The sequence below is a fragment of the Eptatretus burgeri genome, chromosome 7 (genome assembly GCF_056783735.1).
Source record: "Eptatretus burgeri isolate ZD-2024b chromosome 7, Ebu_testis_v1, whole genome shotgun sequence".
In the NCBI taxonomy this organism is placed as follows: Eukaryota; Metazoa; Chordata; class Myxini; order Myxiniformes; family Myxinidae; genus Eptatretus; species Eptatretus burgeri.
Window position 1 is genome coordinate 108,203,677 of NC_140967.1, and position 21,987 is coordinate 108,225,663.

General features: G+C 43.3%; 1 protein-coding gene across 3 annotated transcripts in view; it reads right to left on the reverse strand.

The window, feature by feature from the left end:
* SUPT16H (SPT16 homolog, facilitates chromatin remodeling subunit) overlaps positions 1 to 19,364 on the reverse strand; it is a 91,749-nt gene extending 72,385 nt beyond the window's left edge. Inside the window, exons 1-6 of one of the 3 annotated variants that reach the window (XM_085890235.1) lie at positions 19,228 to 19,364; positions 17,837 to 17,929; positions 17,358 to 17,528; positions 15,489 to 15,641; positions 1,653 to 1,799; positions 124 to 275 (exon numbers count right to left, since the gene is read on the reverse strand). In XM_085890235.1, the coding sequence (XP_085746361.1) occupies positions 124 to 275; positions 1,653 to 1,799; positions 15,489 to 15,641; positions 17,358 to 17,492 (587 nt within the window). In that variant the 5' untranslated portion in view covers positions 17,493 to 17,528; positions 17,837 to 17,929; positions 19,228 to 19,364. The other 2 variants (XM_085890234.1, XM_085890233.1) reach the window with 2 other exon arrangements.
* Positions 19,365 to 21,987: the final 2,623 nt, after the last annotated feature.

Here is a 21,987-nt window from a genome sequence, read left to right on the forward strand (position 1 = left end):
CCAAATAGTCCTGACAATTCGTCCGTGATAGGCGAGTTAGCTTTAAAAACGATTCGAAATTGTTTTGGTCTTTCCACTTCCAATCAAATAGTTATTAGAACAACACAATGACCAAACTCTCACCTTACGACACTGAACTTGAGGTTATAGTTTCCGCCACTCTGGATGATCGGAGGATAACACATCTCCACAGATGATGGGTCCGAGCCCACCAAGTACTTTTTGTCCTCTATAGCTTTCTCAACACTTTCTGCCAATTTGATGTGCCGAACTTTCTGAAAAGAAAAAAAAAACAACATCCATCACAAAATGAAATTGGTCTTTAACACTGAATACATGTGGATTCACAGTTTCCGAAAAGAAAGACAGTCGGAACAGCACAACAACTTCCTTAAAGATAATTGAATTAACAAAAACCAGAGTGACGTCGATGGTATGCCATCGCAAATCACCGCACACTTCCCACCGGAAGCAAAGTACAAAGATGGCAGAGAGATCCACCAGGAATGACCTGAGATCTAATTTTGGGCTTGAAAACGATGTTTTGAGCCCTGTGACAGGCCTGGTGTTGGCTTTAACGATTGGGGTGGCTGGCTGAAGATCCAAGGGTCTTGAGTTAAAGCCCCCGCTGGGCCGTTGAATCAACACCGGGTAGGGTTGACAGGACCCATCGTCCTCCCGAGGTCGGCGAAATGAGTACCAACATGCTGGTGACAGTGGCACTGCATCAGCGTCACAGGCACGCCCCCAGAAAATGATGCAGCCAAGCAGCCACAGGCTACACATGAATGAATGAATGAATAAATATAAATAAATAACCCGTGTAACTCTAAGTCCCCATCCTCTGAGGTATGAAGCAGGGATAAAATCCCAAAAAAATCGTTACATATTTAAAACTTTGGTATTTGACCTTTTGGCCCCAAAATAATACTGCTCTCATGCCCTCTTGCCACATGGTGATCAGAACTACAAGTTTGGCGAATTTCTGCAAAACCGCTTTGGAGGAGTTAGCATGATGGACGGTCAGACAGAAAGACAGATAGGCAGGCAGGAGCCGATTAAAATATTCCCCATTTTGTTTCAAAGCGTCGGGATAATAAACACTTGAAATGCGGCGAGAATTTATTTTTTAAATCTAAATGTATTTGAAGACAAAGGTACACGGCTGAGATGTCAAAAATAATTAATTGGACAACCTGGTGTGACAACTCCTTCACAACTGGGGTTTAACACCCTCTTATGATCTCGAGAAAAAAATATATGTATCTCACGACTATAAAGCCACAACTGATTTACACATCTTGTGGTGCAGGATCAGTTGTTTTTATCAGCACACACACATTTACGAACACAAAATAACAACTTGGCTTTCCATCAGATCATCTTGTACCATCAAGAATGATAAATTCCTGTCCTAATGTTGAATGTCAACCAACAAGGGCATGGTGCAAATACACACAACACCATTGCTCCATTGCTCATAGTTTCCTCAATCGTTGGACAAAACTTCGCATTCAATCAAGACTTTCCGCGAGCCTTGACATTTTCGAACACACACACACAAAAAAAAAAAAAAAATATATATATATATATATATATATATATATATATATATGTACATTAAAAAAAAAAAAAAAAAAAAAAAAACTTGCCTCATCTGCATCGACAATCTCCATTACTCGCTCCTTATAGAACTTATTAAAGAGCTCGCTGGTTATGGCAGAAGCACGTTTCATCAAGGTGGTCTCACTCTCCTCTTTCACAGCAATGGTGTAAGCTACGGCCGCACTGATATCCACCTGGGAATGGATATGGAGGTTGAGAGAAAGTGGAACCACATCATTCCGTACCAAACAGATTAGCAACTTAAAGCATCTAGATTTGAGTATAGTTTAGCCACCGGTTATAACACTGCCGATTTAGTCACAAAGAGGAGAAAAGAAAAACAAGTAACAGAAAATTCAAAGTACACCGCCCCCCATGCCAAATAAATAAATAAATAAATAAATAAATAAATAACAAATCTTCCAGCGCGTGACATCTCCAGGGCACCAGGCGATGTCACCTTGCAGCATGTGGAGTCAGAATTGGGAGGAAGCGGCGTAAAATAACTGATCGATTAATTGATCCATTGCATAATTAAAATAAATAAATGTTAATCGTAAAATAATTAATTTCTCGATGAATTGCCGAATAGCATACCTCAGCCACCACTGTTTCATCCGAATCTGTAACTTTTTGAAAATTAATCAACAAATGAATAATTAATAGATTAATTAATTAATCAATAAATCAAAAATACCCTTGATAGCCAAATTGCTTGGTCACTGTCATGTCCAAATATCAGCTTCCGAGCTCAAAATATGCCTGAGATATTGCCAGGATAAGAAATAAAATAAATAGGGAATTAATAAATAGATAATAATTAAGTTACTAATCAATTAATTTATTAATCAAAAAAAATTAATAAAAATAATGTTTTGGGCAAAGCAAATATTCACTTTGATTCCCAAATTTCAGCTTCCCAGCACTAAGGATGGCTGAAATATCGCCTGGACAAACAAACAAACAAGAAAACAAGGAAGAAAACGGAGTAAAAACTGAGTACTCCCTTCGGCGCCAGGCAATGACGTCGTGCATCGCTGGATATGGAATTTGGAAGGAGCGGTGTACAATATACCGATGAGGAAGAGATTACTTGAATTGTTTTTCAACCTCCAGGTATATCAAACAATTCATCGGTCTCTTAAAAATATCTTCAGCAAAATGGACGCATAACACCTCGTATGTAAAGACTAATATTAATATACAATCGAAAATCACATCTGTCCCCCATAATACCAATCAAAATTAAAAAATAATGTTTAATTAAATCAATAATTCGACCAGAACGGAAAGATGTATCGTATGCGGCAGAAGAGACCCAGGACACACGATGGGAGAGACTTCTAGAGGGACAGCTTTGGGTACATTTCCATCCAAATCAACCTGCTATTTATGATCACATGCGAAATCTGAGAGGGCCAGTAAAGGAGGGAACTCCGGATCAAGTTAGCAGACAGTTTGTCAATCAGGAAGAGCACTACACAGATAAAAATTACAGACATGTTCATGGAGATAATCCTGATCTCTTGTATGAGTGTGAGGGTATCCATGTATTGCTGGCACAGTATAAGCAGCATGTCCAAAGTGCAATTACCTGGGTGGGAACCAAATTGATGCTGAGAGCACAAGGTTGGAGAAAAGAGGAGTCTCAAAATCTGCTACAATTGTCTATTTAGTTAATGAAGAGAAACTGATGTTTCCTTGTCGCTCTGTCGAACGGTGAACCCTTGTCGCTCTGTCGAACGGTGAACCCTTGTCGCTCTGTCGAACGGTGAACCCTCGTCGCTCTGTCGAACGGTGAACCCTCGTCGCTCTGTCGAACGGTGAACCCTCGTCGCTCTGTCGAACGGTGAACCCTCGTCGCTCTGTCGAACGGTGAACCCTCGTCGCTCTGTCGAACGGTGAACCCTCGTCGCTCTGTCGAACGGTGAACCCTCGTCGCTCTGTCGAACGGTGAACCCTCGTCGCTCTGTCGAACGGTGAACCCTCGTCGCTCTGTCGAACGGTGAACCCTCGTCGCTCTGTCGAACGGTGAACCCTCGTCGCTCTGTCGAACGGTGAACCCTCGTCGCTCTGTCGAACGGTGAACCCTCGTCGCTCTGTCGAACGGTGAACCCTCGTCGCTCTGTCGAACGGTGAACCCTCGTCGCTCTGTCGAACGGTGAACCCTCGTCGCTCTGTCGAACGGTGAACCCTCGTCGCTCTGTCGAACGGTGAACCCTCGTCGCTCTGTCGAACGGTGAACCCTCGTCGCTCTGTCGAACGGTGAACCCTCGTCGCTCTGTCGAACGGTGAACCCTCGTCGCTCTGTCGAACGGTGAACCCTCGTCGCTCTGTCGAACGGTGAACCCTCGTCGCTCTGTCGAACGGTGAACCCTCGTCGCTCTGTCGAACGGTGAACCCTCGTCGCTCTGTCGAACGGTGAACCCTCGTCGCTCTGTCGAACGGTGAACCCTCGTCGCTCTGTCGAACGGTGAACCCTCGTCGCTCTGTCGAACGGTGAACCCTCGTCGCTCTGTCGAACGGTGAACCCTCGTCGCTCTGTCGAACGGTGAACCCTCGTCGCTCTGTCGAACGGTGAACCCTCGTCGCTCTGTCGAACGGTGAACCCTCGTCGCTCTGTCGAACGGTGAACCCTCGTCGCTCTGTCGAACGGTGAACCCTCGTCGCTCTGTCGAACGGTGAACCCTCGTCGCTCTGTCGAACGGTGAACCCTCGTCGCTCTGTCGAACGGTGAACCCTCGTCGCTCTGTCGAACGGTGAACCCTCGTCGCTCTGTCGAACGGTGAACCCTCGTCGCTCTGTCGAACGGTGAACCCTCGTCGCTCTGTCGAACGGTGAACCCTCGTCGCTCTGTCGAACGGTGAACCCTCGTCGCTCTGTCGAACGGTGAACCCTCGTCGCTCTGTCGAACGGTGAACCCTCGTCGCTCTGTCGAACGGTGAACCCTTGTCGCTCTGTCGAACGGTGAACCCTTGTCGCTCTGTCGAACGGTGAACCCTTGTCGCTCTGTCGAACGGTGAACCCTTGTCGCTCTGTCGAACGGTGAACCCTTGTCGCTATGTCGAACGGTGAACCCTTGTCGCTCTGTCGAACGGTGAACCCTTGTCGCTATGTCGAACGGTGAACCCTTGTCGCTCTGTCGAACGGTGAACCCTTGTCGCTCTGTCGAACGGTGAACCCTTGTCGCTCTGTCGAACGGTGAACCCTTTGCTCTATCGAAAATATCAAGGCAGTGATCCGAAACATCAGCTTATCCTTGCTTCCCATAGTGGTCAATCAAGTCAGAATACCTCAATCAACGTGCTGATTGTTTACATTTTTCTACCTGTCCATCAACACTCGCCTGAACCAGCAAGACTAATTCACTGTATTTCATTACTTTGCTTTTGATGAGGAGATGGCTGATTGGTCTAAGTCCCTTGTTGACACCATCTACTAAAATATATACTCATATATATTGGGTTGCCGAAATAGATGACCCTTATTGTTGGGTCGCCGAAATAGGTGACCCTTATTGTCAGTAATTCTGTCGGTTTGTTTGGATGGTTGTTCGTTTGTCATCAGCATAATTGGTAGTAAACGTGGGCGGATTTTGACCAAACTCGGGTGGTAGGTACAACTTATGACCGAGTGCTTTTGAAATTGTGATGGTTGCTAGGAACGCTTTGGTTCCCTAGCAACAACCGAAAAACCTTCAAAATCAGTACCGTTCACGTGAAATCAATTCCGAAAGCCATTATCCCACGTAGGGTTATGAAATTTGGCACGAATGATCTACAGGTGATGCTCTATCAAATATATTCTGGTTTTTGTGATATATGGAATACTTTACCCGCAGCGCCCACTACAATTAGGGTATGAGTGAAAATTGGCAAAAAATTGAAGGCCCCCTTGCGACCAGGTGAGTGCATCGATACGAATGAAACTTTGCAGGTTCATGGTGCTCAATGAGTACTACAACTTTGCCTCAGGACATATTGACCGATTTTGCTTCGGTCAGGGGTCAAAGGTCAATTAGTGCAAAAATCGATAATATGCGAGAGCCGGAGGTGCCTTCGCGCCAAATGCTACTCCTCCTAGGGTTATGGTCGGATGGTCATGAAAATTCACACAAATCGTCTGGAATACATTGTGCCCAAACGATCCAGCCGGATTTTCGATTTAGATCTTTGTTCACCCACAGCACCCCCTCGAACTTTGGGGATTTCCGATTTCAAACCGCATTTCCGGTACTTTTCATTCAAATGGATACTGAGTGGTTATCAGTAGATGGAACTGGATGAGATTTGATATGCATAATCTTAAGGTGATTCCCTATCCGCAAAAAAAAATCTTAAGGTGATTCCCTATCCGTATATATAAGCCAGTTCATTTTTGGACTATGTTTGTACTAATGAACTGCCTTCGCCCCATTGGTTGAACAGCTCACCCGACTCCAACCACAATCAAAATCATGCCCTGACATTTTGAGCAGCAGCAAAAACGGCAGGCATCAGACCTGGGTGTCAGTCTTGGAGTTATGGTGTGTAAGTGTGTTGAGGTGTGGTGTGTGGCATGTTGAGTATGGTGTGTGTTTGTGGTACGTTTCCATGCGTTGCTGAGATGGCTGTGTTGAGGGTGTACAGTCAAATAAAGTGGTGTGGGTGAGTCGAATGTTGTGTCCGGATGACGAGATGGCCTGGAGTTATGCAGACTTGCCTCTCAGCTGTCTATCCAGGATTTGAAACGTGACCCACCTATGAGTGGTCACCCCAGTGCTTCACAGGCAGGGCGATTCATCAATGTGTGTGCGGTCCCTCGGATGAATGGTAAACGGGCATCCCATGGTTGAGCATCCCACTATTTTACGATTTTAGAAAACAAAATGCACGATTGATCCCATGGAATTTTTTAATGCAATTTCTGTTTTAGCCCAAATGTTCAAAGCAGAATGTGAAACTATAGAATGGTCGCAAGTAATAAGCATTCGGCATGTTTTTGCGTCATGATGTATGTTATCCAGGTGCAATGGTCAAATGTAATGACTATATTCCACCCAAATTATTGGGTTTCATGTCAATCTGGTGATGGTGGATGGTGATGAGAACATTCATGTCAAACCGAGACAAAAAACTGTTAATAATGTCTGTAAACTCTGGGACCGGTTCTCGTGGTTAGTTGCGGAGATGGTTGATCCATGTAGCCCAGATGTGTGGTATTCAAGAGATCGGGAAAGTTATAAGATATCGGGCATAAATGGGACGACTTTGCGTATTTTCAGATAACCGTTAATTTGTGAGAAGTGCAATTTGGCAATCAATATTTATTTGAAAAACGAACAGCAGTTCGCTGTACAAGCTATTATCATAACAGGAGGAGTCAAAGAAAGACCTGTGTCTTTGCTATACAGTGGTATCCTGGATTTAGGCCATTACTATTCTCTCATCCCAACATGCAATGTTTTCATGGGTGTGTCTGAGTGGCAATTGGTACGCAAGAGATCCATGGAAAGAGATGAACCTGTTGAAGAAAATGATTCATTCGATTTATAAAATAATAAAAGGGAAACTTATTGTTGGAAGAGCGGAAGAAGGAAATACAGAAGGATTTTCCTTCATGTAGTTTCCTTCACGTCGATGGCGTGCCGTCGCAAATCCATACGTTTCCCACCTAAGGCAAGGTTGAAAGATTGCAAACAGTTCCACCAGGAATGAGCCAATATCAAATTATGAGTTAAAAAAAAAAACAATCTCCCTGTGACAAGTCCCCACCCCCTGGGGCATAAACCTCGGGGTCAAATCCAAAAAAAGTTACATATTTCATGTGTGACCCAATGTTGATTGCTTATACAAAGTTTCATAAAATAAAATAAAAATATGTTTAAAAAATGTGCACGTAATTGCATTTTTCGGTATTTGATCGTTTGACCCCGCTCAGGGGGACAGTCCAAAAATATTACTACTCTTGAACCTTCTTGCCAAGTTGTGATCATACCTACAAAGTTTGGTGAATTTCTGCACCACCGTTTATGAGGAGATAGCGTGGTGGACAGACACAGACAGACAGACAGACAGACAGACAGAGCAAATTGCAATATCGTCCTGCTTTTTTTTTTTAAATCATGGCAATTAAGGAATGAGCAGTTTGCCAGATCTTTGTTGCATTGAAGGTGGAGTCTATTGAGGCAATGTGTGTGTGTGTGTGTGTGTGTGTGTGTGTGTGTGTGTGTGTGTGTGTGTGTGTGTGTGTGTGTGTGTGTGTGTGTGTGTGTGTGTGTGAGAGAGAGAGAGACTGTATTTTGACAACAAACTCCTTCCCTCGCTGCAAATACTCCACAGGGATAATCTCATTACCTCTGCCACGTAAGGTGGATGGAGGTTGTTTTCACCCCTGTCTGTCTGTTTGTTTGTTTGGTTGGTTGTTATTTGCGAAAAGCCGAAGATTTTACAAGTATATTGGTTGGTCTTGTGCATTATTAGTTGGCAAAAAATGTTTTTTGCCAAGTATGTTAATCTGTAGTGTCTGACTGTCTCACGATTTTTGGCCACAGTTTTCAAGCAATCGTACTGAATTTTTTTTGTGTGTGTGTCTGTGACTGGCCAAGGACATCAACGCTTAATTTTGGTGAATATCCGAATCTGGATCTGGATCTGAGAATTTTTAAGTGATTCTTCACCATTGAGAGAAAGGGCTAAAAATGATATAGTACTGTATAGCATGATATCTCAAAAAGTTGTGGACGGATTCGGATTCAACTTGGTTGATGAGTTGGTTCGGTAACAAGAAGAAGCCGATTTGATTTTGGTTCAGGTCCGGATTCAGATCCGGCCATTCAGCGGGATACAAAATGTAAACTATTCAGCCTGGTGGAGGTTTGTGCTCTACAGAGTGTCGTTCCATTTCATCAAGTTGTCACTGTACGAGTGATATTTCATTCTGTCTATCTGTATTCATGTCAATCGCCTACAGGTCACAATATTAAACTGGTCTTCATGTAACTTTACCAAGTTGAGGTCAAAGGTCATCTTGAGGTCAAATTTCAAAAAAAAAAAAAAAAAAAAAAAAATATCGATATTTTTCATCCGATTGACTTGATATTTGAACAGGATTTGCATATGGCGTAACTTAATTTGGGGGAAAAAAAAACTATTTTTGAGGTTAAAAGTTCAAAGGTCAACTCAAGTTGTGTCACCATCTACTCTCATACGAGCCTCGACCAAGGTATACAAAAAAAAAAAAAAGTTCAACCTTCTAAAATCATCAACTTCAATCTGAAAATAATCAATTTTCATCCAATTGACACGAGTTTTGATTAAGATTTTCAATTTTATTCTTGACTAGTACATGACCGTCAAAAAAATAATAATAATAATAATAATAATAATCATCATAATAATAATAAATAAATAAACCACACAGGCCGTTTCTTCGCTCTCACGTGCGCGTACGTGCGTGACCCGGAAGTTCGATATTATTCGCAGTTACGATTATTCGCAATTTATTTTTAATACCCAATTATTCAATTAGCGCCAACGTATTTTACCTTTTCGCAATGCCGTGGCAAGGAAAAACAAAAAGAGAAGAGAAGAGAGAGAAAAAATTTACTTCCTGGTTCGGAGCATACCAGCACTCTGATGTTCCCAAAATTTATACACCGTCTAATATGAAAACGATCATAACTTGGGCCATTGTGTTTATCTATAAATGCGCATAAGAAATCGAGAAATTATTAGAATACATGAAGTCATCACTCTCCGGAAGCCCGTACGTTGTAACCCGTAATGGGGAACGTGGCTGTGCTTCCCTTCCCCATCGGCCACGCCCACGCAACAACGTGTCTTCCCATTGGTTTGGTAAATAAATGGCCATAACTTGGGAATCATTTGTCCGATTAATATCAAACCTTGAAAAGGCACATCCTCAGGTCCCCAGCAATATACCTGGCAAGTTTCAATTAGATCGGACTCAGTATTGGCGAGAAACAGCAGTCGCAGACACACAGACACACAGACACACAGACACACAGACACACAGACACACAGACACACAGACACACAGACACACAGACACACAGACACACAGACACACAGACACACAGACACACACACCCGGAATTATAGATAGATGAAATGGACAAGTTGATGTACCCATGGCAACCTTTGAGAGGGGGGTGGATTTTGCAAGTATCGTGCTCTGCACGACGTCTTTTTTATCTTGCCAAAACGAAGTTTTTGCAAGATATGTTAAGTCAGCTTGTATGTTTTTTTTATTTTTTATTTTTTTGTTTGTCTGTAATCACGTATAAAAAATTCTGCAGAGCACAGTTATCATTGGAAATTTTTGTAACTTCGCATATCAGAGGCCTCTAGAGGTCCCTTTCAGCACACAAAATTTTGAAGGTCAAGGTCAAAGGTCAAGGTCACTTTGTCGCAAATCAGGGGAGTCGACGAAACGCTTATTTTTTGAGTAATTTTGATCGGATCGTCTTCAAACTTCATGGGAATATAGTTCATGGTTTGTCGCTCAGCTGATTAATTTTTGGTGGGGATTCGCCTTGACCTTCATATGTTTTTTGTTTTTTTTTGTCTGTAATCACGTATAAATCACTCTGCAGAGCACAGTTATCATTGGAAATTTTTGTAACTTCGCATATCAGAGGCCTATAGAGGTCCCTTTCAGCGCATAAAATCTTGAAGGTCAAGGTCAAAGGTCAAGGTCATTTTGTCGCAAATCAGGGGAGTCGACGAAACCCTTATTTTTTGAGTAATTTTAATCTAATCGTCTCTAAACTTTATGGGAATGTAGTATATGGTCTGGCGCTCAGCTGATTAGTTTTTGGTGGCGATTGGCCTTGACCTTCATGGTTTGCGCCTGAGGTCAAACATATTTGACCCCAAGGTCAAATTTTCAAGTTTTAGGAACCATATCGTGTAGTACCTCAAATTGAACACCTCGATGAGTGCTTTCTAGATATGTCAAGCTTGAGACATTATGACATCATTTGGTAACGTTATGAGGCAAACACATATTTTTCATGATTACTCTGTAGAACGATTCTCATCGGAATCTCTCGTAGGCAGATATTCCTCAAGGAGTCGCTCCTGGTGGATTGCAGCTCTGTTCAGCTCAGTGTGACCTTAAAGAAGTCACACGTGGTCACCTTTTGGCAAGATACGGGTCACCCTGCGGGTGACATTGGTTTATTTTCATCTTGTTTGTTTGTTACTTGCGCAAACCAAAGATTTTTCAAGTATATTGGTTGGTCTTGTGCGTAATTCTGTGTCTGTCTGTCTGTCTGTCTATCTGTGTCACCTGCAGTTTACAATTTTAAACTGATCTCCACAAAACTTCACCACTTAGTCAAGTTTCTCTCATCTTTCTGAGCTCGGCAAAATGAGTGCTGGCATCAGCTTGCTGGTTTCTGTATCGGAGTGGCGACCCATCCAGGATTGTGTCCGATAGCCAAGGAGACTGCTTCGGCAGCACCAACGCTTTGCACAGAGTATGGATGGTGGAGTTCATCATAAGCAAGAGGCCTATCGGTCAACATCTTTGTCAAATTTCTAAAATCCTCAATTATCATCTAAATGATGAAAAATTTGAACAGGATTTGCATATCAGGTCATTGAATTCAACCAATTCTTTTTGAGGTCAAAATAGGCCAAAGGTCAACATAGGCCAGATTTCTAAAATTGTCAATTTTCATCCGATTGACTTGAAATTTGAAGACGATTTGTGTATTGGGTCATTGAATTCACCAATTATTTTCGAGGCAAATTTGTTTTATGGATTTTGCAAGTATTGTGTTATGCACGACATCTTTCTTGTTTTTTTCTGACTTGGCGAAAACATTTTTTCGCCAAGTATGTTGATCGATAGCATTTCTCTATCTGTCTGTCTGTCACGATTTTTGGACAGTTTTCAAACGATCATTCCGAATTTTTTTTGCGTATGTTGGTGACCGGCCAAGGACAGCAACGCACAAGTTTGGTGAAGATCCGAATCCAGAGGTTTAAAGTTATTATTCACCATTGCGAGAGAGATGGGGCCAACAACTATGTGTAGCATGACATCTCAAAAAGTTGTGAAAAAACGAGGTGGATGAGTTGGTTAGGTGACAAGAACAAGCCAATTTGATTTTGGTTAAGGTCCAGATTCAGATCCGACCCATCAGTGGGATACAAAATGTAAACTGTTCAGCCTAGCGAAGGTAAGCACACCACCGAGTGCCACTCCATTTCGTCACGTGTCACTCTTTGAGTGATTTTTCATTTGTTTGTTTGTGAACAAAATATCTCAAAAAGTTGTGGATGGATTTGGACAAAATTTGGTGGAGAGCTTCAGTATGTAACAAGGAAGAATCGATTCAATTTTGGTGAAGATCCAGATTTTTTTTTAAGTGAGTTTTTTTCACCATTGAGTGATAACGCTAAAAAGGATATACAGTGCCGATAAAACGTCTCCACCCCCTTTAAAAATTTTCACCATTTGTTGCCTTATAGCCTGGAATTAAATTTTATTAAATCAGACTTTCCCCACATTTATTAACACATCGTAACCCACAACCTCCAAGTGAAAAACAAATTATACAAATTGCAGAAAATTAATAAAAAATACAAAACTACAATATCTTGGTTGGATAAGTGTCTCCCTCCTTTTATAATAGCAATTGAAAATTAGCTCAGGTGTAACCAATCACCTTCAAAATCACACACCAAGTTAATTGGCCTCCACCTGTACTAAATTGCCGTGATTCTGAATTCTGATTATTTCAGAATACAATCAGCTGTTCCTGCAGCTTTCCCTGTTGGGTCATGCATTTCACAGCAAAGACTCAACCACGAGCACCAAGGAGCTTTCCAAAAGACCTCTGGGATAAAGTTGTGGAAAGGACCCGATGAGGGGATGGGTATAAAAATATTTCGAAGGCCTTGAATATCCCTTGGAGCACAGTCAAGACAGTCATGAGAAATGGAAGGCGTATGGTACCAACAAGATCCTGCCTATATCAGGCCATCCCTCGAAACTGGATGACCAAACAAGGAGAAGACTGATCAGAGCAGCCACAAAGAGGCTAATGGCAACTTTGAAAGAGCTACAGGACTTTATGGCGAAGACTGGTCACTGTTTGCATGTGACAACAATATCCCAAGCACTCCACAAGTCTGTGCTGTACGGAAGGGTGGCAAGAAGGAAGCCATTACTCAAAAAAGCCCACCTCGAGTTCAGTTTGAGGTATGTAAAAAACAAAACTCCAGAGATTCTGAAGCCATGTGGCAAAAAGATTTGTGGTCTGATAAAGCCAAGATGGAACTTTTTGGCCTCAGTGAAAAACATTATGTTTGACACAAACCCAACACAGCACATCACCCAAAGAACACCATCCCTACTGTGAAGCATGGAGGTGGCAGCATCGTGTTATGGGGATGTTTCTTATCAGTAGAGACATGGCCACTTCAGGTCAGGTATGGGAGCATGCGCCAGAGCAGCGCGTCGCTGCGTCCACTTTCTGCCGGCACTCCAGGGGCTTCCGTCTGGCCATCCCCCAGGCAGATGCCTGGCCCATCCCAATCTCCTTGAGATGCCGATCAACCTGCTGCAACCATGAGGCACGTGGTCGGCCCATTGGCCTCCTCCACTCATGAGACTCTCTCGCTGAGAGAATCTGGTGAGCAGGATCAGCGGTAGGAAAACAAGCCACATGTCCATACAGCCACAGCTGTCGCTCACGGACGATGCAGGTAACAAATCTCATTTGAGTCTCTCTCAACAACCGCTCATTGGACGCAAAGTCTGACCAGCGATAGCCAAGGATTCACCGAAGAGACCTGGTACCAAAGGAATTAAGTCTCCATCTCAGATCCTTGGCCAGAGTCCAAGTCTCACATCCATAGAGCAAGACTGGAAGCACCAATGACCTGAAGACTTGGACTTTCGTCCTCCCGCACAGGTACCACCAGTGCAACACCCCATTATCCAGTGAATCCATGACTCCCCAGGCCTGACCCAGACGTCTGTTGACCTCTGACTCACAGCCAGCAGAGACATGAATATCACTGCCGAGGTAAGTGAATCTCTCCGTGACCTCAGCATCCTTTGACCTGATGTGCAAACCCTTTTCAAATTTAAAGTCGACCGGATGAAAATTGACAATTTTAGAAATCTGACCTATGTTGACCTCAAAAATAATTGGTTAAATTCACTGACCGCATGTGCAAATCCTCTACAGATTTCAAGTCACTCGGATGAAAATTGATGACTTTAGAAATACAACAAAGTTGTTGACCTTTGTCCTATGTTGACCTTTTTTGCTCAAAATCAATCGGCTTCTTGCTGATGACCAAGTCTCCCATTTTGTGAAGTTTCGTGAAGATAGGTTTGATATTGTGACCAGTAAGCGATTGCCATACAAACAGCGAGAATTGCTTTGCAATACATGTCCCCTACTGATGTGATATTTTCGAAATCAAAAAAAGGGCATAACTCTGTGAAAAATTGACGAAACGCCCCGAAACTTGAACTTGTTATGTAACTTCTCACAATAAAGCTGTGCACCAAGTTTCAGTTGAATATTTTAAAGGGTGTGGGGAAAAACAAGTGTGAAAAACCACAGGGTGTGACGAACGGACGGACAGACGGACAGCAAACCTACAGTACCCTCGGGTGAAACTGGTAGGGGACTAATAACAGACCAGCCCACTTTGATTTCACAAGTAACAAACAGACAGGTGAAAACATAACCTCAGTCAATCGCAGATGGCGGACGTAATCAACAGCAGTAGAGGAGGCAAATTAACGGTACACAAATGGCACCGAGACCACCAGGACCGATAGCGATAAAGGAGTCATGAGAGGCTCTTGATTTCTTCACCTTGGAAGGAATTTGAATGTTGCTGGATGTTTTTTCAGTGAGAACGGGTCTGTACTGTAACTCATTCAGCATGTTTTTGAGATTTTTTTTTTCCTTCTCACTGACCCGAAGTCAAATTACTGCCGTTGCTCTGAAATCGGTTTCGTAAACGTCCTTGTGTTAAGCCGTGACGTCCACTCATGTTCGATCCGTGGTATCGACGTGGATCGATATTATCAGTGAAAATCATTACAAAATAACAATTAAATTCGGCCAAGCTTAATTATACCTTACCCACGACCAATTTTCATATATTTATTGATCTGGTCAGCATTGTGCGTGGCCGAAAGTCATGAAAAAGTATGAAATACTTGATCGCATTCTGTGCGACTCAGAAAGCTGATTACATTTTAACTGAAATTACAAAATCGCAGTTTTGAGCACCAAGAACCAAAGTCATTCATTCACTATCTGCTCCTTTCTTTTATTGTGAGAAAATGGATTCTGCAAATCCGAATGGGTTCCGTGAAATTTTTTTGGGGGAACATTTTAGGTGAGACGAGATTTTTTACCACGATGTCTCGATATATAGCACGATATCTCAAAAAGTTATGGATGGATTCGGATCTGGATACGAGAATTATTTAAATTTCCAAGTGATTCTTTACCATTAAGAGATCGGGCCAAAAACTATATAGTCCTGTATAGCACGATATTTCAAACATATATCCTGCCCGATATCTTCTCGTGGCTCGGGTATTACGTGGCGGAGGTATGCGCTCTACCGAGTGCCATTCTAGTTTTAATATGTGCATTCCTGCAGGAGATTCCTGCAGGAGAAGATGCAAGAAGAACTGCACCAAATCAAGCAGACTGGAGAAGAGTGAGAGCTGCAACCACATCACATCATGGCATGCCACATAACTGAGTAAGTGAGTGAGTGAGTGAGTGAGTGAGTGAGTGAGTGAGTGAGTGAGTGAGTGAGTGAGTGAGTGAGTGAGTGAGGAGTATTTTACAATACCTGCTAACTTGCAAGCCATGATGCACGTACCTTCTGCAGTCCCTCCTTCTCAAGTTCCTCTCGCCATCCGGTCATAAACTCCCCAGGAAACTTGTCCTTTATGAAGACCCCGATGCTCTTTCCATTCTTACTGTCCCGGATACCCTCGATGAGGTTGTCAAATTTGGGCTGGTTACTTTCACCCTAAAAAAATAAAATCACGCACACACTCTCACACAATTTTTGGTTGAACAGTGACAGCTATTTTAAAAACATTACACAGTATTAACAATTAAAGGACGTAAGTGATACCATTTTGTTTTGTTTTTAGCAGACGCAAAGACTGGAATTTCCATCAGCGAAGCGACGGGTCTTACTTCTGGTGGCTTTGAAAGGAACAATCAAGCAACTTGGTGAGCGCTCACCAAGCTGCTTAAGCACTCAAGCAAGCACTCCAACGGAATGCCTGGCTTGGCAAGCGATTACCGGTCATATAAACCCATGCACCCGGTAACGCCCAAGCGATATCAAAATTGGACAAATTAACACTTGTTTAGCAGTCCGAACTGCTGCCAAGTTCAATTCTGGAGCTTCAGGTTTGTAATTCTGCTTCATTCAAGAGATTCTCAAGGTTAACACCTGTGCGGAAATGAAATAAAGCCACGAAAGTTGGCGTCTTCAGGTGTTTATAAGCATTGTAATGTACCCAGCGATTTGTAGCTTTGATGAACAGGCATTCAATAATATGAGTGAGGAAAGAGAAAACAACAACTTTATCATTGAGAAATCATTGCAGACTGTTCCATGTCAGGGTATGGTTGAGCAAGCGAAAAAACATGGTGGCTTCAAACCCAGGCGGGGTTACCCAGGAAACGCATTAAGACCCCCAAAGAGTGAGGTGGCCAAGGATGCACCTGATGAAGGATATAATTAACTAAGGCTGTTAATTATCTTCAAAAAGGATGTTTTAATGAACACAAACATCCAATTTTCCCTCTTGCACTTCCTTCGAGTTTTCTTAGTATGTATGCATGCGAAGTTTCAGGCTGGTACGTTTCATGGTTTTGGAGTTAAGGACACACACACACACACACACACACACACACACACACACACACACACACACACACACACACACACACACACACACACACACACACACACACACACACACACACACACACACACACACACCTCTATTTTATATCGATGAGAGACTTTGTGGGTGAAAGGGTTGGTCTCAAATGAAGTTGACCGCATTTTTTGAGCCGTGTTTCATTCATTTATAAAAAGATTCACATTCTAATGAAGACTTATTCACAACAGTGTGATCGTTTTCTTCATTCGCGTTGTAAGCATAATGAATATTCTCTTTGACAAACCAATTTATTCTCCTATTGGTGCACAAAGAGATTTTTTTTCTTGTTTACCTAGAAATCTGAGGTTGGTCATGCTCGTGCCCCTCAAACACCTGCCCATGGTCTTCGTCTCCTGTTCTCTCTCAATCGTCACGTCATCGACCTACCAACATGTGCCTTCGATATGAACTCGATGCATAAACAACACTCTTCCTTACATTGCTCTTCTCTGCAAACGTATCTCATATTGATCATCAATTCTTTACAACCACTGGAGAACCACACGACCACTCCACAATGAGAAAATCCAAATCACCATCGGACACTGTACCGCATGGCATTACATTTCTTTGTAACGCCTTAAATGAAGATCTCTTCCTGTTCCTTGGTGCTTACGTAACCCAGCTGTGGGAGGATTTCACCATATCACCATGTGGGTGGTTACGCAAGCCAAGTGTTTCATTTTTGCTGACCGCCGGTTTGGATATCAACTCCACACAAATGCTCGGCTCTCAGCGCACTCCCGACAAATAAAAAAAAAGCTCAATCCATCCTTGCATACCTTTTCGCGAACCAAAAGGGTGACCGCAGGGACACCATTAGAGCTGTCACTGTTTTTCGGGTTGGCGATCTGCTTGAGAAAGTCCACTTTCTTCTTGCTGGCGAGGAAAAATGCCTTCTCAGCGCAGAACACCATGATGGTATCAGTCAGTTCGTAGCCGAAAAGCCACGTCTGCATTCAAACAACACGTGCAACCATGGGGCTCTCAACAAATGCAATGGGATAAATTAAATCAGAACTTCTTTAAGGCATTATTAAACTACAAGTTACCTGCAGAAAGGTAGCAAGGAGGTGAACGAAGAGCAGTTACCTGCATTAAGTAGGTGAACCAAGAGCAGTTACCTGCATTAAGTGAGTGAACCAAGAGCAGTTACCTGCATTAAGTGAGTGAACCAAGAGCAGTTACCTGCATTTTAACCTGTATGTAGGTGAATGAAGAGCAGTTACCTGCATTAAGTAGGTGAACCAAGAGCAGTTACCTGCAAAGCAGTGGATTTCGAGTAAACGATCTCTTCGTCCACACCAACAGCCACGACGAGAGCATCGACCTTAGAAAAGCCGTCATCTCCTTTCTGTGCACACTCAAGCCAAATGACATCAGATCAACACACTCAAGCCAAATGACATCAGGTCAACACACTCAAGCCGAATGACATCAGGTCAACACACTCAAGCCAAATGACATCAGGTCAACACACTAAAGCCGAATGACATCAGGTCAACACACTCAAGCCAAATGACATCAGGTCAACACACTCAAGCAAAATGACATCAGGTCAACACACTCACGCCGAATTACATCAGGTTAACACACTCAAGCCAAATGACATCAGGTCAACACACTCAAGCCGAATGACATCAGGTCAACACACTCAAGCCGAATGACATCAGGTCAACACACTAAAGCCGAATGACATCAGGTCAACACACTAAAGCCGAATTACATCAGGTCAACACACTCAAGCCAAATGACATCAGGTCAACACACTCAAGCAAAATGACATCAGGTTAACACACTCACGCCGAATTACATCAGGTTAACACACTCAAGCCGAATGACATCAGGTTAACACACTCAAGCCGAATGACATCAGGTTAACACACTCAAGCCGAATGACATCAGGTTAACACACTCAAGCCGAATGACATCAGGTTAACACACTCAAGCCGAATGACATCAGGTTAACACACTCAAGCCGAATGACATCAGGTTAACACACTCAAGCCGAATGACATCAGGTTAACACACTCAAGCCGAATGACATCAGGTTAACACACTCAAGCCGAATGACATCAGGTTAACACACTCAAGCCGAATGACATCGCCGTCAGCTCGTTAAGCTGGGGGTGAACACGTCGCGGGGTCCCCGGGTCGCCGCGCCATCTGGCGCTTTGTTGCGAACAACAAAGTTCCTCAGACTCCCGTTTATCCCATCCCGATGTTTGTGCCGAAGTTTAATCGAACAAGACGTGAATGTTTCCCGCACTTTGCGGCCTCGGACTCGCTTCGAGCGGAGCCGTGCCTCGCGTCAACAGAGCCCCGACTGTTTCTAGTCAAGGCCGGGACTCGCTGTGCGGTCACCAGGTTCGTGCGAGTTCGGACACCTGAGCACCAGTTTACCTTCCAGCTGTCGTACAGACGCCTGATTCGCCTGTAGTAGGCGTCCTTATCCAGGGACACCGACATGACGGCTCCGAATACACGCGAATCGCCACAGGCCCCAAAAGCACCACGGGCCTAGTCCACACAGACCACGAGCTGCGCCTCCTCCTGGTCGAACACGAACTCGGCCCCGATTCGTTCCACTCGTCCACATCCGTCTTCACCAACACCATTGATCACTCGAACTCGCCATCAAACTCCACTCACCGACGGTCGTCTTCGTCCCTCAAATGGTGTTCACAAACGACGAAGGATCGATGGAGAAGAACATCGAACGTGGTGTGAAAATTAACAATAACCAGCCCCATGGACGCGTGAGGGAGCCAAAGGGGAAACAATCGCGAACTTCACTTCCATGGCCATCATGTCGAGATCAACGACTGTCTCGAACTGTCTTTGTCTGAAGACTACCCACTCAGTGTTTCCTTCCATCCGTGGAAAAAGAGTCATTTTTTAATACTACTGCGTGGCCGGACGTGCAAAAAAAAAAAAAAGTAAATAAATAATTAATAAATAAATAAATATCAAATAAATAAATAAATAATAAAAAGAAGACTTGTGAAGTCAATCGTGACGTCATAGCACCGTGTCCTGTCATTGGTTTGGTAAATAAATGGCCATAACTTGGGAACCACTTGTCCGATTAATATCAAACCTTGAAAAGGCACATCCTCGGGTCCCCAGCAATATAGCTGGCAAGTTTCAATTAGATCGGACTCTGTGTTGTCGAGAAACAGCAGTCGCAGATACACAGACAAACACACACACACACACACACACACACACACACACACACACACAGATAGTTGGAATTATAGATAGATACTAGCAAAGTACCCGCCCATGGGCGGGTACAGTTATCTGTTGAATGGCGTTGGTCCCGTCTCGATCGGATGAAATTGAGAAATTGACGTTATCCGGTGACCTTGACCCCATGACCTTTGACCTTGACCTTGATCCCCTTATGTCCGTTCCCAAGGATCACATATGCCAAGTTTCATCCCATTCCATCCAACAGTTCGGCCGCCTATAAAGGACAAACAAACAAACAAACAAACACACACACACACACACACACACAAACACAAACACACAAACAAACACACACACAAACATATTCTATCTTTTTAGTATAGTAGATAGGCCTATACACAGGGTGGTTTCAAAAAGTGGACTATTTGAACGTTTTTATTGGAGAAAAATGACAAAAGTTAGCAAGTTCAGTGATACATTGATGGAAATCATACACCATGCCATTTTCAAATCACTCATTATACTGCTTGTAATTGACATTTTCAATGTGTGCTCTGCCTCCGTTCAAGCAGGCTTTGATCCTGACTCCGAAATTCTCCACAACTCATCTGCAACTGGCTGGAGTGGTAGCCCTGAAGGTTTTCCTCCACCTCCTGCTTCAGGACAGCCAGGGTTTAGAGGTTGTCTAGTTAGTCACCAGTCTAGTCTAGTCACCAGTCAAACAGCTGGTGGAGCAAGTCGATGGTTGTCACCTGCAGTGTGTGGTGGGGGCACCGTCCTGCATGAACCATGCAAGTCTTAGTTGGTTTGGAGACGGTGGTTGAGCAAGATCAGCGTGGAATTGGCGTAAGACCTTGCGGTACAGCTTGCCGTTGCCTGAAGCTGTTTTACCATCAGCATCCTCGAACCAATATGGTCCCAGCATTCCCCATCTGGCATTCAATACACAGAAGCAAGTGGACTTGGGGCCCTTGAGAGACATCTCAGATACCTCCTCAAGAGGCTCAGCACCCCAGAAGATGTTGTTGTGATTGTCGATATCCCCATTCAAATGGAAGTGTGCTTCATCGCTGAACCACAAGGAGATGATCAAATTTGGGTACTTTTCCAATTGGTCACTGAACCAATCACACATTGTTACTCGGCTTGCCATGTCATTCAGGGTTAGTTTATGCCTTACAGATATTATGTAGGGGTAGAGCTTGAGTTCAGAAGTGAGAATGCGCCACACACATGAGGCTGCGGTCGCCAGTTCTTGGGACTGCCGACAATGGAATATCTTCGGATTTTCGATGGCAGAATCTCTCACAAGATCAATGTTCCCTTGGTCCTTGGTAACACTTGGTGGGAGGCCACTGTTACCTTTGTTTTGATTTTTCATGCTTCCATGTGCTTGGAAGTGCTCCACAAACCACTGAATGCCCCCATTGGAAAGTCCATTGCAAGTGTGAACATTGTAATACTGACAGTATCCTCAGCACACCTGCACGTAGGATTTTGTCTCAAACCACAAAGTCACGATTTTCACTTTTTGTTCCACTGTGAACACCAAGGTTGATGTAGGGTCCTACTGACTACTTGTTAGAAATGGCATACCACCACCACAATAACCTGCAACAGAGAAGGTATCATGGACTACGGTCGTCGTCCATTTCGAAGGATGATACAAGAAAAAAATTGCCGCCCATTCAATTGTGTACACAATGATACGCTCAGAAACTTCTAAGGAGTGAAGTCATAAGCATTTAAAAGCCATAACTTTTATTCTCGAGTGTTTTCTGAACTACCAAGACTTAAAAGACGCCAAAATACATTGTTAAAGTACCACAACGAGAGATCTCTAAATCGCCAATTTGTACTTCTTCTCATTCTTCTCTTCCAAAAACAATGTAAAACTGTAGCCTAACCAACCTCAATAACTGCTGAAGCTGTGATGCTGATTCCAACGCAAGGAAGTTACTTTGTCTCTGGGCTAGTGCCCGCAACCCAAAATTTAACAATATATCAACCATTCATCATTTTATTGGGAAAATAAATCGAACATAAATGTGGACTCAACCAAAGCATGCCAGGATCGTGAGGGGGCGGAGGTGGAGATGGACACAACCATTCCAAAAGTTATACATATCCAAACCATCACCCAAATCAACTGAAACGAGTATTAAAACAATTTAATAACAGATAGATTTAATACATACCAAAACAACAAAATAC